This window comes from Dipodomys spectabilis, unplaced genomic scaffold (assembly GCF_019054845.1).
Source record: "Dipodomys spectabilis isolate Male_0828 unplaced genomic scaffold, ASM1905484v1 ptg000081l, whole genome shotgun sequence".
NCBI lineage: Eukaryota > Metazoa > Chordata > Mammalia > Rodentia > Heteromyidae > Dipodomys > Dipodomys spectabilis.
This window is the reverse complement of record NW_024870758.1, coordinates 22,876,960-22,893,420: the sequence shown is the minus strand read 5'-3', so window position 1 is coordinate 22,893,420 and position 16,461 is coordinate 22,876,960. Positions and strand designations below refer to the sequence as shown.

General features: G+C 37.4%; 1 protein-coding gene across 1 annotated transcript in view; it reads left to right on the top strand.

The window, feature by feature from the left end:
* The window catches only part of Ccdc148 (coiled-coil domain containing 148), a 198,100-nt gene that overhangs the window by 107,455 nt on the left and 74,184 nt on the right, over positions 1–16,461 (top strand). Inside the window, exon 7 of the mRNA XM_042683543.1 lies at positions 12,795–12,935. Coding sequence (XP_042539477.1) covers positions 12,795–12,935 — 141 coding nt within the window. The remainder of the gene's footprint in view (positions 1–12,794; positions 12,936–16,461) is intronic.

The following is a 16,461-nucleotide window of genomic DNA, read 5'->3' as shown; positions in this document are numbered from 1 at the left end:
CTGCACACAAGCTTGAGGGAAGTCCCGCTGACTTTGATGTCCCATGGCCACAGCAGCTCCCTTTTGACATCGAGGCCTTCTTCCTTTTAGGGGAACTGAGGCACTGAGGGAGCACAGCCAGGAACACTGGAGACCTAGCTGCAGATGGTCCTGTGCCTCTGACTAAACCTCTAGCAAAACATTTTTACTAAGCATTTGCTATGTGACAGGCACTGCAGTACTTTCTATGGGAGATATACAGGAGAAAAAAAATCAACGCCTTCTATCTACTGGGTATATCTGTCTACACCTATATCTATACTTGTATCCATATTTGTATCTGTATCTATATATTTGTAGGTATGAATGCATCTCTCTATGTATGTATGTATGTATGTGTCTATCTAAATATCTGTCTCCCAGTTTGAAATGTCCTCCATATACCCCTGTGTTGAAGGCTTGGTCCTCATCTTGGTGCAGTTGGAAAGTAGTAGAAACTTTTAAGAGGTGGGGTCTAGTTGGGTGTTTTAGATCATTGGGGCATTCCCATAGATGGAATTATGAAGCACTGTCTCTTGCGCTCTCTTTTTCTCCCACCACAAAGTAAGTGGCTTGTTCTACCACTCCTTTCCATCCATGATGTATTTTCTTGCCCCAAAGCTCCAGCGCCAAGTAATGATAGACTGAAACTTCAGAAACTGAGAAACTTTCCTCCTTGGAAGGTGATTCTCTCCAATTTTTTTTAGACTAATGGAAAGCTGATTAATACAATCTGTTTTTCATAGAATATATACCCTAAAAAAAGGACTAAATGTATGATTGTCTTTTCTGTTGTCTTACAGTCAAAATCTGCCTGCTTTTTTTGTGAATTGTTCACAACTGAACTCAGGTCTTTACAGCTATGGGAACCTTAAATAATTTTTAGTTTACCTTATTAATAAAAGGATAAAGAGGTATAAGGGTTGAAGGGCTAGGTGGAAGTGTGGTCTGCATAAGGAATTGATCAGCCTAAAGTCCTTACTCATGATAGGGGATACCAACAGTTATATACCGAATGACAGTCATCTTGTCATGAGTTTTAGAGACTAGATAAGCATTTGATTACTAAACTGATGCTCTTTAGACACTTTTTTGGGGGTCGGTTTTGGGGCTTGAACCCAGGGCCTGGGTGCTGTCCCTGAGTCTCTTCATGCTCAACACTAGTGCTTTACCACTTGAGCCACAGTGCCACTTCCGGTTTTTGAGTGGTCAATTGGAGAGAGGAATCTCATGGGAACTTTTCTGCCTGGGCTGGCTTTGAACCACGATCTTCAGGTCTCAGTCTCCTGAACAGCTAGGATTACAGGTGGGAGCCACCGGTGCCCAGCTAGATACTTTTTAAATTCATCATAAAAAGTCATTGAGTACCTGCATTGGGAGAGTCACTATTCCAGGAGCAGGTTTAGAAAAAGGCAATTAATTCCTTATTATCATGGAACCAATAGTCTAATGAGAAATAGCCAAGAAAATCAGTCAGCTAATAATATAATTTATGTAATGGTAATTGAATGCAAATAAAAAGCATGACAGCTGGGAGGCGACTACTTTAGGTACTAGTCCTGGGCGCACATCAGAGACAGGATTGGCAAATGGTGGGTGCAGTCTTTGGGACTGACCTTGAAGGACTGAGGAGGAGGAGTGAGAACTTTTCAGGTTAAAGTCTTAGGACAGAGTTAAAACAAATGTGTATGCAAAAAGAAGAAAGAAAGAGCCAGAAAAAGAAGAAGAGCTGATCTGTTTGCTCTGGGGAGTAATAGAAAATAAAGTTGTGTGTATGTGGTCAAGTCCAAATACACCTTCAGAGTTTGAGTCTTCCTTTACAACAAGTTAGAAAAATGCAGTGTCTAAAATACATAAATGAGTAGTTATAAAGCCACTTGAAATGGCTGCCCCAAAGCCACTATTTTAGCAATTTGGCAGAAAGAGAAAAAAAGTGTGACTGTTAATCAAACAGATGTGTGCATAATGCGTCAAGTGCAAGTGTTGAAAATGGGCTAGAAAGTAACAGCAGCCATCTAGGAACATAAATAACATTGGTGAGGTACTTTTGGCTTTTTTCCCTCTCATTGTACCTTCATCCGCACTCATCTGCTGATCATCTATTAGGTGGAAAAGATAATGCACTAGAGCTTCTATCGTGAGCCAATCAGATACATTCAATCTTTCAAGGTGTCAGTCTAGTGGAAAACCTAGCACTGGTCAGCTAACTACAAGATTGAATATCTCATTTCAAACCAGGGTAGGCTTCTCAAAGGAAACATAGTGTTATGGGCACACACAATTTGGAACTTTATCTCATGTATTGGGTAAAGGATAAAGCTTCCCTGAAAAATAGATCTAAACATTGGAGGGTGAATAAGAGGAGTGAAAAGAGGAGTAAAGGAAGCAGAGGGAAAGAACATTTCAAGCAAAGAGAACTGCTTGTATAACACCCACGTTGCTGTGAAGAACATGGCAGGAATCTGTCTGTTAAAAGTCCATTGCTCCTGGGGGTGAATTGGTAATTATCAGAGGATTATGAACTGGGGCTACAGATCTGGGAAGAGCTAAAGGCTGGCGACCTGGTAGTCCATAGCTGGCAGTTTATACTTTGGAAATGAGTGAAATACGTCAGACAGGGGAAAGGGGATAGGTAGTGAGTTAAACAAGTTCCGATGTGCATTTTGAAGAATACTCACTCTGGCCTCAGTAAATTAAGGGAGGGGAGTGTTATGGGAGCTTTTCTTGAATTAGACTGGAAACTGTGGAGATGGAGAGAAATAAATGAGTCCCAGAGATAGCCAAGAGGTACAGTCAGGAGGAATAGGTAATAGATTTGAGTTCAATGTTGAGATGATATCAGAATTCCTGCCTTATGCAAATATATGGTATTTGAATAGCAACCCTCTAGGTTATACATAATTATTTTCCATTTTGTATTAATCTAAAGTTCAAAGTGGCTAAACAATATGCCCTAGGAAATACCATTAATAAGTAGCAGAGGTAGAACTCAAACCCCATTTTATGATTTCGAAGACTGCTTTTTCTTATCTGTGTTGTACTTCTGAGTTGATTGTAGGAGGGCTGTGCTCAATGAGGATACACAATAGCTTTGGTCTTTAGATCATAAAGCCATGGAATCTTAGTTTTGGGAATGATTTTACAGAGCTTCCGGATTTTCAAGCTTCTTCACAAATGACCTGCAGGAGAAATGTATTTTACATCACAAATGAACATGCAGGATGAAAACAAAGATTTCTTAAAACAGCATTATTACATTGTCAACAGATACACTCTGGTTTTTTTCTGTTCTTACATATATCAAAAATACTAGTTAAACCATAAAAGTGATTTCTTAATCCGTTAATGAGTGGTTTGAAAAACACTAATCAAATCCTCTTAAATTTAGAAGAGAATATGAAGTCCAGAACTGATAAGTGATTTTTGAAGACCTAATAACCCACAGGCAAGTGAGCTCCTGACTCCTAGTCTAGGTTTGGCTTTTTCAGCCTCATAAATAAAATTGACTGGTGGGTTTGTAAATTTTGTCCCTTGAGGGAAAAAATAACTGTTGATTATTTTCTGCTTATTGGTATTGAGTTTGTCTCTTCCTCTGTAAGTCATGTTTTACATTAAGGTTAGGCCTTCCAGGATGCAATTAAATTAAACATCGCAAGATTTTTATTTGAAAAGAATAGGATATGGAACAGTCAAAATAATAATGGTACATAATTCTTTGAGATTCTGAAAGACAAAAAGCCACAGCAAATGGAAAGCAGTTATCAAAGACAAGTGATAAAAATGTACTTATGAAACTATCCAAGAAATCAAAAGAAAATGTGAAACCAAGAGGAAAATCCAAATCTTCCTGCTAAGCAAAAAATGCCAACTGCTGAATAGAAAGCTTTAATAAAATCTGCAAAAATCACAGGCACTGTAATTTGTGGATGGAATTTAAGTATAAAAGGCACACACAAGGTAAAAATGCCTAGGTAATACATAATATGGGAAAATGATGGAGCTTTGGAAAAATTAATAGAAATATGAAACTCTTTAAGATTTAATAAAATGAAAAATTGAAGTTTACTCAGCTGAACTGAATTTATAAACATAGTGGCATTGAGGGAGGAGACAAAGAAAGGGGTTTTCTTCTCCTTCCTTCTTTTCTTCCTTCCTCTATTTTTTTTCTCTTTCTCTCTTTCTTTTTTGTTACTGGGGATCAAACCCACGACGTTGTACATGCTGAGCAAGCACTTTGCCACTGAGCTACATCCCAGCCCAAGAAAGCTGAATATGAATTAATTGTTGAAAATCCTGATGAAGTCTCTGGATATTTTCCTCATCAGACAGGCACAAGTAAAACTTAGGAAACTCTGACATTTTTGGAAAATGTTAGAGGCTGGGCCTCCTGGCTCATAACTAAAATCCTGGTGACTTGGGAGGCAGAGATGGGGAAGATCATACACTGCCAGTTTAGGCATGATGTTTTCAACATCTCATTCCATTAAAGCTGGACCTGAGGTGGGTGCCAGTGGCTCACATCTGTAGTCCTAGCTACTCAGGAGACTGAAATCTGAGGATTTGGTTCAAAACTAGCCCAGACAGGAAAGTCTGTGAGACACTTATTAACCACCAAAAGCCAAAAGTTGAGCTGTGGCTCAAATGGTACAGTGTCAACTTTGAGCATAGAAGCTCAACAACAGTGCCCAGGCCCCCGATTCCAATCCCCAGGACTGGTGCACGCGCACACACACACACACACACACACACACACACACACAGCTGGACATGGTTGTACATACCTGTCATGTCAGCTATGTGGAAAGCAAGATTGAACACAGTTCAAGTGAGAGTGTTTCTGCCTAACAAGCATAAGGCCACAAATTCAAACCCCAACTACCACCCAAAACAAACAAACACCAATCTAAGAAACAAATGGGAAAATACTATACAGATACCTCAGAATCTTAGCCATGCACCAACAAGTACTGAACCTTTAATAAGTTCCATATGCTATGATGGCTCTTCAAGCACAGTCTATAAATACACAAAAAAATCTATTCCTTGTCCTAAAGAGAAAAGATACTGACCCCCTCCCCTTTTTTTTTGGATTGGTTGTGGGGCTTGAACTCTTGGCCTGGGTGCTGTCCTTCAGCTCCTCAGTTCAAGGCAAGCGTTCTACCACTTGAGCCACAGCACCACTTCCTGTTTTCTTGTGATTAATTGGAGATAAGAGTCTCATGGACTTTCCTGACTGGGCTGGCTTTGAACCATGATCCTCAAATCTCAGCCTCCTGCATAGTTAGGATTACAGGCGTGAGCCACTGGCTCCTGGCTCTTCCAAATGTTTTGATTCATGTTATAATAGAAGATGGACAAGATTCTGGAGAAGCAGAGGAGTGACACTGCCAGTTCATGACCTGGCGAGTTAGAGGCTTCCTTCAGTGACTGACATCTAAACTTAGACTTAGGTAACATAAAAAGTTAGGCAGATGAAGAGGGGAGACAAGCTTGTTAGTTTCAAGGATACATCACTCATTTACACCACATATTTGACACCTTAATGGATCTTAGATCCGACACACAAGTTCTCACAAACAATAGTCTTAATGACTTATCGTTGTCAGTTTATATTTGCTGATTAGACAGTGCCTTTCTTTTGATTTCTCCTACAAAATAAACCACATCATACTATGTTTCTATAAATACAGCTGAAAAATATTGAACATTAATTTTTTTTTTTTTTTTTTTTGTCGGTTGTGGGGCTTGAACTCTGGGCCTGGGTGCTGTCCCTCAGCTCTTCAGCTCAAGGCGAGCGCTCTACCACTTGAGCTACAGCGCCACTTCCGGTTTTCTGGTGGTTTATTGGAGATAGGAGTCTCACGGTCTCTCCTGCCCGGGCTGGCTTTGAACCACGATCCTCAGATCTCAGCCTCCTGAGTAGCTAGGATTACAGGCGTGAGCCACCAGCGCCCGGCAACATTAATGTTTAATTATCTATAATTATCTAAAATCCCACAGACTCTAATGTTTTGCTGACAGAAGAAAATTGCAGAATGTTCTGCCTTATTATATCTCTATGTAAAAAAATAAAATAAAAATAGGATCAGATGACAGCACTTGAAGGAAGCATAGAGATCAGCTAGCACCGTTGTTCACTTTAACATGTTAGACAACTGAGCAAGTCATTTGTAATTTGTAGTAGATGATTATTTTTTAAATGCTATTTTTCTTCTGTTAGGTTAAAATCTCATTTGTTCAAAGTTAGTAAGCTTGGCAGGAATATTAAAGTATTAACTAAAGATCTAGAAAAATATCCTGTAGTTAATAATCTAAATAATGCTTTTCTTATAATGTGTACCTGACTACCACTGAGACAATGTTCTTTGGTAGTTATTACTGCTACACAGTTATGTTCACATACTTTGTTTAGAGCTATATAATTAAGCAAAGCCTTTAAAATAAAACTGTTGACATGTTCTTCTGGGCCATTCTTTTTTTTCTTTTTTGCTTATATTCACTCAGAAGCCTTCTGTGCTTTGTGAGCCTATTGTGCTAATATTGATTCTTTTGCCCACCTGCCTGCTTTTTTATTGTTAGGTATCTCAGAAAAGCCAGTAATAGTGTCTTTCTCTCTACATGGAAGCCATCCAATCTCCTGACTCTCTCTGGGAGGATTCGTTGGATAAGATTATTTTCTATGATACTCTTTTCTTTTGGGGGGGGGGGAGGGGTCCGGTCCTGGGGCCTGAACTCTGGGCCTGGGCGCTGTCCCTCAGCTCTTTAGCTCAAGGCTAGCACTCTACCACTTGAGCCACAGCGCCACTTCCCACTTTTTTGTTTTTGCTTATGTGGTGCTGAGGAATCGAACCCAGGGCCTCATGCATGCAAGGCAACTGCTCTACCACTGGCAAGGCAAGCGCTCTACCACTGAGCCACCTTCCCAGCCCCTATGATACTCTTTTACTCCAGATACTTCACCATTTTCCATTGTGCATTCATAAAATCCCAGCTTTACCTTATTACTTAGATACCAATTACTACTGAGCTTGTTTCTCATTGTCAAGATCTCACAATTCTGGCCTCAACCCTCCTATTTTTCATGGCTTAATAATAATTAGAAATAATGCTGTGAATCATTGACTTCAAGTAAACATCAATGGGTCCTTGATTGCTCCCCAAGGTTCAAATATTAAGTGGAAGCAATTTAGTCTCTGAATGCTGATTCCTTGTTCTGGGTTCCTCCTCCACTCCAAAAAATTCTTTTTTCTCTTCTTCAGATGTTACCTGACACCTACATAGCATTGTCTTCTGATTGTTGAATTTTCCAGGTATTTTCATGATCCTATGGAGTATGCATTTCTTTTAAAAAATTGACATACTCTTATCTTTTCTGGAGAACAGATGAAGCATCCTTTAGATTTGAAAATGTTGGGAAATTGTTGGGTTAACTGTTTACTTCAGTTTGGTTGATCTGATTTTTGGCTTTGGGCTCTTTCCTGCTCTCTTTCTTTCTTTCTTTCTTTCTTTCTTTCTTTCTTTCTTTCTTTCTTTCTTTCTTTCTTTCTTTCTTTCTTTCTTTCTTTCTTTCTTTCTTTCTTTCTTTCTCTCCTTCTTCTCCTCCTCCTCCTTCTTCTCTTCTATTTTATCATTTTTTGCTGTATTTGCCTTAGATAACAGAACTTTCCACTTATAGACCTTTCCATGAATATATAAAAGTTATTCAACGATAATTCTCCTAAATATGTCCTAAAGCAAAAGCTGAAAAGTAGCTCCAAGACCCAAACTTATTTGCATTGCAATCTATAAACATAGTTTCAGTACTCAGGAAATCTGGATCTACTCTGTTTCTTTGCATAACAAAGAAACTTACTTCAAAGTAGTGCAGTCTTCTCCCTGCTGTCTCAGAATCTTGATAGAATACATTGTAGTTCAGTAGATAAATTCATTAGACATCATGTTTTATGTTTTTCAAATAAAGTTTTAACATGAACATTTAAAAACATATACAAAGCCTAACATCAGTTCATTTCAATACTTATCAACACATTAGTTGGATTTGTTTTATTCATACTTTCATTTATTCTCTTATGCCCCTTGGGTAATAGTGAAAATGTCAGACATTATGTCTGTTAAGATTTAAGTATAGCTCTTTAACATGAAAAGAAATAATAAGAGAGCATAACTGTAGAAACCTTCAAAGTTATACCTAGAAACTTTATTTTCTTAATACCATTATCTAACCAAGAGGTATTAAAATGGCTCTAATTATTTCATAATTTCTCTTTACATTTGTTCTCTTCAAATAAGAATCTAAATGTAACCCAAGTAGTGCATCAATGCCTTGAATCCATAATTGTCCTATCCCCTTTTTGTAATTTATTTTTTGATCTTTTAAATTTTCTCATAAATATTGCAGGTCTATTTTTTTTATCTACTAACATTTAATGTGTTTCTCTATTGCTGAATTTCCTATAAGTTGGTACATAGATCTAGACATTTGATCAGATTCATTTTTTTTTGTCAGTTGTGGGGGCTGAGCTCTGGGCCAGCGCACCATCCCTCAGCTCTTCAGCTCAAGGTTAGCATCCTACCACTTGAGCCACAGAGCTACTTTTGGCTTTTTCTGCTTATGTGGAGCTGAGGAATTGAACCCAGGGACTCATGCATGCGAGGCAAGCACTCTACCACTGAGCCAACTTCTCAGCCCCATTCATTTTTTTGTTTGTTTTGTGCTGGTCCTAAGGCTTGAACTCAGGGCTTGGGTGCTGTTCCTGAGCTTTCTTTTTCCTTTAAGGCTAGGGCTCTAACACTTGAGCCACAGCTCCACTTCCAGCTTTTTTTCTCCTTTTTCTGGCATTTAATTGGAGATAAGAGTCTCACAGACCTTCCTGCCCAGGCCGGCTCTGAATCATAATCTTTATATCTCAGCCCCCTGAACAGTTAATATTACAGGTGTAAGCCACTAGTGCCCAGTTTCTTTTCTATTTTTCTTTTTTCTTTTGTCAAGAACAGTTATGTGAATGCCACATGATTTCACAAGGAGGCAAAGTATCTGCTTGTTTCTCTTGTTGCCAGCTTGAGTCACCTATTGAAAGTTTCATAGCAACTGTTAATATGAAGTTTTTAGTAACCATTGATGGTCATTAGCTATCACACATTATTTAATTAGATGCTACAAATTATGTATTCTAATATAATTGTATCTTCTTATTTATTATGTTTTATTAAACTATTTAGTGAATTAGATAAAAGACAATTATTGAGCATCCTATGATACACCAGTACTCTGCTAGACCATACAAGGGAAAGGCAAATATGTTGGCCATATTCTGTGTGAAAACCATCAGTATGTTTAAAATAAGTAGAAATCAGATATGATATGGCACATGAAATAAGGGCAGAAGGATGTGAAAGAAGAGAGTAATTTGGAGAATGTTTCATGGAAGACGGTGGCCATGGCTAGGTTATGAGCTGAACAGTGAACGTTTTATGAGGCAGAGGACATCTGAGAGCATTCTTGGTGGAATTTAGAATTGCTCCCTGAAATTGAGAATCAGAATGGCCATGTAAGGGAGCACCCAGAGGCATGCTCCCCAGATTAAAATTAGACATTGGCTGGAAATGACATAGTTAAACTATACGGAGATCTTATATTGATCCACATCATCCATATCTTTTTTTTTTCTTTTTTTTCCTTTTTTCTTTTTGTCGGTTGTGGGGTATTGAACTCTGGGCCTGGACGCTGTCCCTCAGCTCTTGAGCTCAAGGCTAGGGCTCTACCACTTTGGTTTTCTGGTGGTTTATTGGAGATAAAAGTCTCATGGACTTTCCTGCCCAGGTTAGCTTTGAACCGTGATCCTCAGATCTCAGCCTCCTGAGTAGCTAGGATTACAGGCATGAGCCACCGGCACCTGGATACCCATATCTTTTTCTAAATGCATGTGGCAGAAAGATTTTTGAATGAACCAAGTAACTGTTCCCAAGCCCTTAAAAACAATATTCCCTTTCAACTTAGTTATACAACAGTCACATTGATGGCTATACATAAAAAATAAATCCAAACTACAGAGAGACTTCTGGTGCCACAGACCAAACCAGGTATTTGAAAAGGAGTGGCAATTACAAAGGACTCAATGTGAAGCAAATTATACATATTTAGTTTAATTTTGGAAAGGTCAGATTTAAAGTGTACATAGAAACAGTCAAATCCTTTGGAATTTGTTACAGGATTTGATTGCACCATTCCTAAACTCGGTGTCAGTAGCTCATACCTGCAATGGTAGCTACTAAGGAGGATGAGATCTGAAGATTAGGGTTTGAAGACAGTCTGGGCAGGAAAGTCCATCTCTAATTAACTACTCAAAGCCATATGTGGACCTGTGGCTCACGTGATAGAGCACCAACCTTGAGCACAAAAAAACTCAGGGACAGCAGCCTGGTCCTGAGTTCAAGGATTGACACCAAAAATTAAAAAAATAAAAACAAGAACAAAACTCCAATCTTATAGGCCTTGCAGACATAGACCTAGAAATGACGAACCCATAGAAAAGGATAAAAATATTAAATAACAAATATTGAAAGACTAGAGGACCAGCAGAGAACACTGTAGAGTTGGAGGTACAGGGTAAACAATTGAAAGCAGGAGTAAGAGATAAATAGCCATTGACAAATGAGCAAGAGAGAACTGTGGTCTGACCTGGGAGAGAAAGGATTTTAAACAAGAAAGGATGGTCAACAGATCAGGTACCATGGTGAGGTGAACAGAGTACCCTTTGGTAATTCAAGAGCAAGAGAAATTGCTGACAGACCTTGACAAAGCCCTTGGATTCTGACTGAAGTCAGGTACAGATAGACTATGAACTACAGAAGGGAAAGGTGAGGAACAGTAGTGAGGACAGAGGCCAGGATGATGTCTTCTCAGACTGCAGTTTTAACGAAGAAGGCACCTATGACAGGAAAACCAGCAGTGGGGAATCTGCTTGAAAACCAGAAGGGGCAAGGCCCTTGCTCATTTTGATGATCATGCCAAAATATGTTTTTAAGAAACTAAAATAAATTTAGTTAACAAAAACTTCTTGGTGTCACTTTAATTATATTTGTAGGACATTATTTTTTTCAATGTGTTATTTTATATATTATGATTAATGAATAATGTACCAAATATGTACAATATTAGATATTTAATTAAGAAGGATAGTTTTTCGTCTCTAAAATCAATTTTGTACACTTCTGCAATATCGGCCACACTGCTTCCTCAGGCAGATCGATCAGGTGTTTGTGTTTTTTTTTTAGTTTTATTGATTTCCTGCTTATAAAGAAAATACCATTTATCACAAAAATTTCACACACACCAAATAGTTTAAAGAACAGGTTTTAAAAAAAGTGGTATGAAATGCTGTTATTCAGAGATAATCAATATGATTATTTTGGCAACCTTTTTCCAAATGTCTTTATTTCAGTGGATATATAAATAATATATATGTTAATAAAATTATAAATATGGTTTGTACCTACTTTTTGTGTTTAATAACACACTGTGGATATTTTCTATGTCAATGAAATTAGAAATTTAGCATCCTTTTTCAATTGTACTGCATGCAGGTACCATAATTAATTTAGCTATCTCCTTTTGCTAAACATTTAGACTCTTCCCTTCCTATTTTAAGCAGAAGAGCAGGTGAATGTTTTGCAGTTTGTCCAGTTGATTGCCTTGGATCATTTCCTGTGAGCAGGGTTGTTGATCAAAGATTAGGCATATTTTATATTGTGATAAACATTTCCAAAAATTTCCAGAAAGCCTACATAAAAGTTACAACCACTATGCTTCTTATCACAAATGTTGGTACCCAGTTAGATTTTTTTCCATGTCATAATTTTTTCATATTAATTCATGCCCATTTTCCATACTTAAACATATGAAAACTGAAAATTTTCAGTAGTTTTTAAGCTTTTGAAGGTCATAGGATCATTTTAGAATTTTTTTATATTAGTAACTTTTTTTATTGTGAAAATACCACACAGAGGGGTTACAATTACATGAGCAAGGTACTGAGTACATTTCTTATCAAGCATTGTTGCCTCCTCCTTTGTTTCCCCTTACCACCCTCCCATACCCTCCCCCACCTCCCCTCCCCACCAAACTTGTAAAGTTTCGACATAACTTCTACATCTCATTGTTGCAATGGGTCCACCTGTATCCCTATTTAAACAATTTGTTTTTTCCCTTCCCCTCCCCAAATTATACCAACTTCAAATAGAGTGAAAACAGGGGTTATACTGGGGCACCAGGATGGACATACAAAGCAACAAAGAAATAATCTCATTTTTGAATTTTTGAGAGTTGTTTTACCTACTTTCTAGGGGGGAAAACTACTGTGATAAAGATTTAAAAATAAATTTCCTTCCTTCCTTCCTTCCTTCTTTCCATCCTTCCTTTTTTGTGCTGGGTATGGAATCAGAGCCTTGCATGTTCTAGCAAGTGCTTTATCACTGAGCAACATCTTACAGCCAGAAGGTTTTTTTTTAGTACTATTTATGGGAACTCACTGATCCTTTGAAGTTAAAAAAGAAAAAAATCATAATGTCTACAAATTCACTCTATAAGTCCAGGTAAAGTACTTCTGAATGACATTATTTTAAAGCTAATTTTTTCTTTTTAATATTAACAAACACATATCTTGCAAAAATAAATCATACATTCAAGCACATGGAATTTAAACTGCCTTTGGAAAAAGTTCGACTTGTACTTGATAGAGAAGCCAGATGTTGAAATGGGATGTTTCTGTGTGTTTTAGGTTTTTCAATGGAGAGCCCATCAGGAAGAAGTAGCCAGGCTAGAAATGGAAATTTCTGCTCGAAGAAGAGAGCAGGAGAAGAAGAAAGAAAAACTGTGGAAAAAGAAAGAATTATTACAAAGGGAGGAGAAGAAAAAAAAGGTAGAAACATAGTCTTCTGATTTGGATGTGTGAATGATTAAGCGACTGAGTTTTGATTCACTTTGGTATTTGACATGAAATTTGCAGAGGCAGCATTGGGAACATTGTGAGAGTCTGGTGAATGCTTATTTAGTTATTACAGCTTCACAGACATGGGTATGGATGAAAACTTACATTACTGAACTATAGGAGCACAAGTATCTGTGATTGTAAGAGGAGATGCAGGGACAAAAAAGTGAAGTGGAGGATTGTGGCTCTTCCTAAGTCTGGTATGAAGAAGAGATGGGCAGGGCGCTGGTGACTTACACCTATGATCCTAACTACTTAGGAGGCTGAGATCTAAGGATTACAGTTCAAAGTCAGCCTGGGTAGGAAAGTCCATGAGACTCTTATCTCCAATAAACAACTAGAAAACTGGAAGTGGCGCTGTGGCTCAAGTGGTGGAGTGCTAGCCTTGAGCTGAAGAACTGAGGGACAGGGCCCAGGCCCAGAGTTCAAGCCCCATGACCAACAAAAAGAAAAAAAGAAGAGACATGGTAAAAATTGTAAGTACTAGGAAAGCATCTTGAAGTATGGTATATGGCAAGTGATTGTTAGAAATGTTCTTTTTGGCAGAATATATTGTACCAGAGACAGCAATGCAATTCATGGAATGCCAAAATCTCCTTTAAAGTGTTTACATTTTGATTTATTATTTGTCGGATGGTTTTTTTTTTCACTTACTGACACAAATGTATCTCTTTTTTTGGTGAATGAACATTTGTTTCACAATCTTAAAACTATTCACCAAAAACTTACTGATATGATTGTGGATAATCTGTCGAAGGTAAGATATAGTCAAAGAGTTTAAATGCACACATAATATTTACTTAAGCATTTTTATTTGTTGTCAAAATTCATAGAACTTGTAGTAAAGGTATTTTAAAATCATTTTTATCAACCAACTTTTTTTTTTTTTTTTTTTTGCCAGTCATGGGGCCTGAACTCTGGGTCTTAGCGCTGTCCCTCAACTCTTCAGCTCAAGGCTAGTGCTCTACCACTGGAGCCACAGCGCCACTTCCGGCTTTTTCTGTTTATGTGGTGCTGAGGAATGGAACCCAGGGCCTCATGCTTGCAAGGCATGCACTCTACTGCTGAGCTACCTTCCCAGCCCCTCAACCAACTTTTTTAATGGAGTTCAGACTCAAAATAATTCACAAAAAAGCAATTATTTTTGGATCAGCACAATGAGAGGAAATCAATACATTGGAATATTTCTACCAGTAGCACATATCAGGACCTAGAAATGTTTCTGGAATTGGTCTGATCTGCATGTTGTAAAAATGCTGTCTTTGGAAAAACTGTTTACAGTACTGAAAACAACTGACAGATTCACAGCATTGGTGGGAGACTATCTTTTTGTGAATGTGGTTGACATTTTTGGCTGTGTGACCAATGAAGTCAGTGAGGTCTTGTCTAAAAGTTTTGTCTTCAAAGTTGAACATGGAGAGATAAAAGAACGACAGATTTTTAAACTCTAGCCAGTTTTTCTTCAATATGCATACTTTTGTGGGTCATTGTTATTGATTTGTTTTGTGCCTTTATACCAGCAAATTGGTAAAGAGGAAATGTGATGGAAAAAAGCAACACACACAGAAATAGAGGACCATTTCACAAAGTCAGCTACTAAGAAGATGTATTTCACAGTTCTTACATTTTTAATTAAAAACGAACTCAATTTCCACCTTTAAGAAGAAGTAAGTTGGGTGGTTTCATTAGGTTCCTACCAGGAGTGTTGACAGTTAAAAGGAATAGTTGAGTGTACCCCAAGAATTCATAAATATTAAGCCTGTCAAATAATGTAAGTAATCCATGCATCTTTGTGGGTCAACTTAATGATTATTTCCTGTCACAGAAGTATATTATTGGAAAAGAGTGTCCTTGTAGTTTTGACTTTGACCTAGGCCATTCCCAGAGATAGCATTTCTTCTCTGTGGATTAATATAACCACAAAAAGTATTGTATTTCTAACATTTCATGTTAGTATCATCTTAAATGTCATATAAAGAGATTTAGATCCAATCCCATTATCAAGATGGAAAATACACTAAGTTCATAACTCAAGTCTTGAGAATGGGGGTAAAGGCATTAAATTTGAGTTCGATAGTTGGCATGGATACCCAGAAGAGAAGGGAAAGGCATTGCTAGTTGTCATTGTCATATGGAAATATGTTCTTCTATTTGTCTTTGGGAGGGAAATGGAGGGACAAAGAGTGAACAAATGCAGCATTGATACTTACTAGAACTTGTGTTGAAAATGAACTATACAACTTGTTGGTGGAGACAAGAGGGAAATGGGAGAGAGCAAGGGAAGGGGTGACATTGTTCAAAAAGAAACGTACTTTTTATCTGATTATGTAACCATAACAGAGGTATATCACCTTTATGATAACAATAAAGAATAATTAACAGAATCATATATATATATATATATATATATATATATATTATATCTCCTTGAGACAATCCCTCCTCAACAGATATGGGCATTGGTTCTAGGTTGTAGCTCAGATATCAGAATCTGTGGATTCCTAAATCCTATATATAAAATGGGAAACATTTCTACATGGTCCAAGTACCTTCTCCCATATACCTTAAATGATCTTCTCCCATATACCTTCAATGATCTCTACATTAGTATAAAATGTAAAATACAATGGAAAAAAAAGATTTCCAGAAGAGAAAGGTAATTTGAAAGGTAGGAGAGAAAGTCTTCTAGAGTTAGATATGGGGCTCATATTTGGCTTCATAAACAACTAAAACCATCAAAGAAACACCAAACAGTAATTAAAGGAGTAATGAGGCAATAACTGTGAGTAGACTCATGAAAGAGGTAACTGATGTGTAGCTTAAAGCAAGAAGGTGCCTAGGCCCATGGCACAAAGGCCAGAGAATTTTCATAGCATTATTCAGGTTTAAATTACACTTAACTATTCTCCTTACATTTTTAGAAAGCAAAATTGAACTTATGCCTTTGAGAATTAAGGACATATATATACAGGAGACATCACAGGTTTTATACCCAGAATACATAGTTCAGCTTCTGGTTGCATTCTATTAAGCATCATGTAGGGCATTTCTTCATTATCCTGAATGTCACAAGGAGGGACACTGTAAGAGATGCACTATTCAGTATTCTGTATTGCATGTATACAGTACAGGTGCATTGGTGTTTTAGCAAGCTCTAATCCAGATTTGTTTTCAACCCCCAGCAATTGTGTAGGACAAAAGGTAAGATTTATTTCATTTATTTGACTTTAAAAATACTTTTTATATTTGGCAAATATGTTTATATTACAGAAATTAACATAATATACACACTTAGTAACCATGACCTAGATTGAAATCTTAATGTTTCATTTTTCAAAATTTAAATTAAATTGAGTATTATTTATGAAGTCATTTTTTGAACCCTTAGTATTCTTTCCCTTCTTAACCTCCCTAAAGTTAATCACAGCCATAAATTTTATTTCTATCTCCTGGGCAT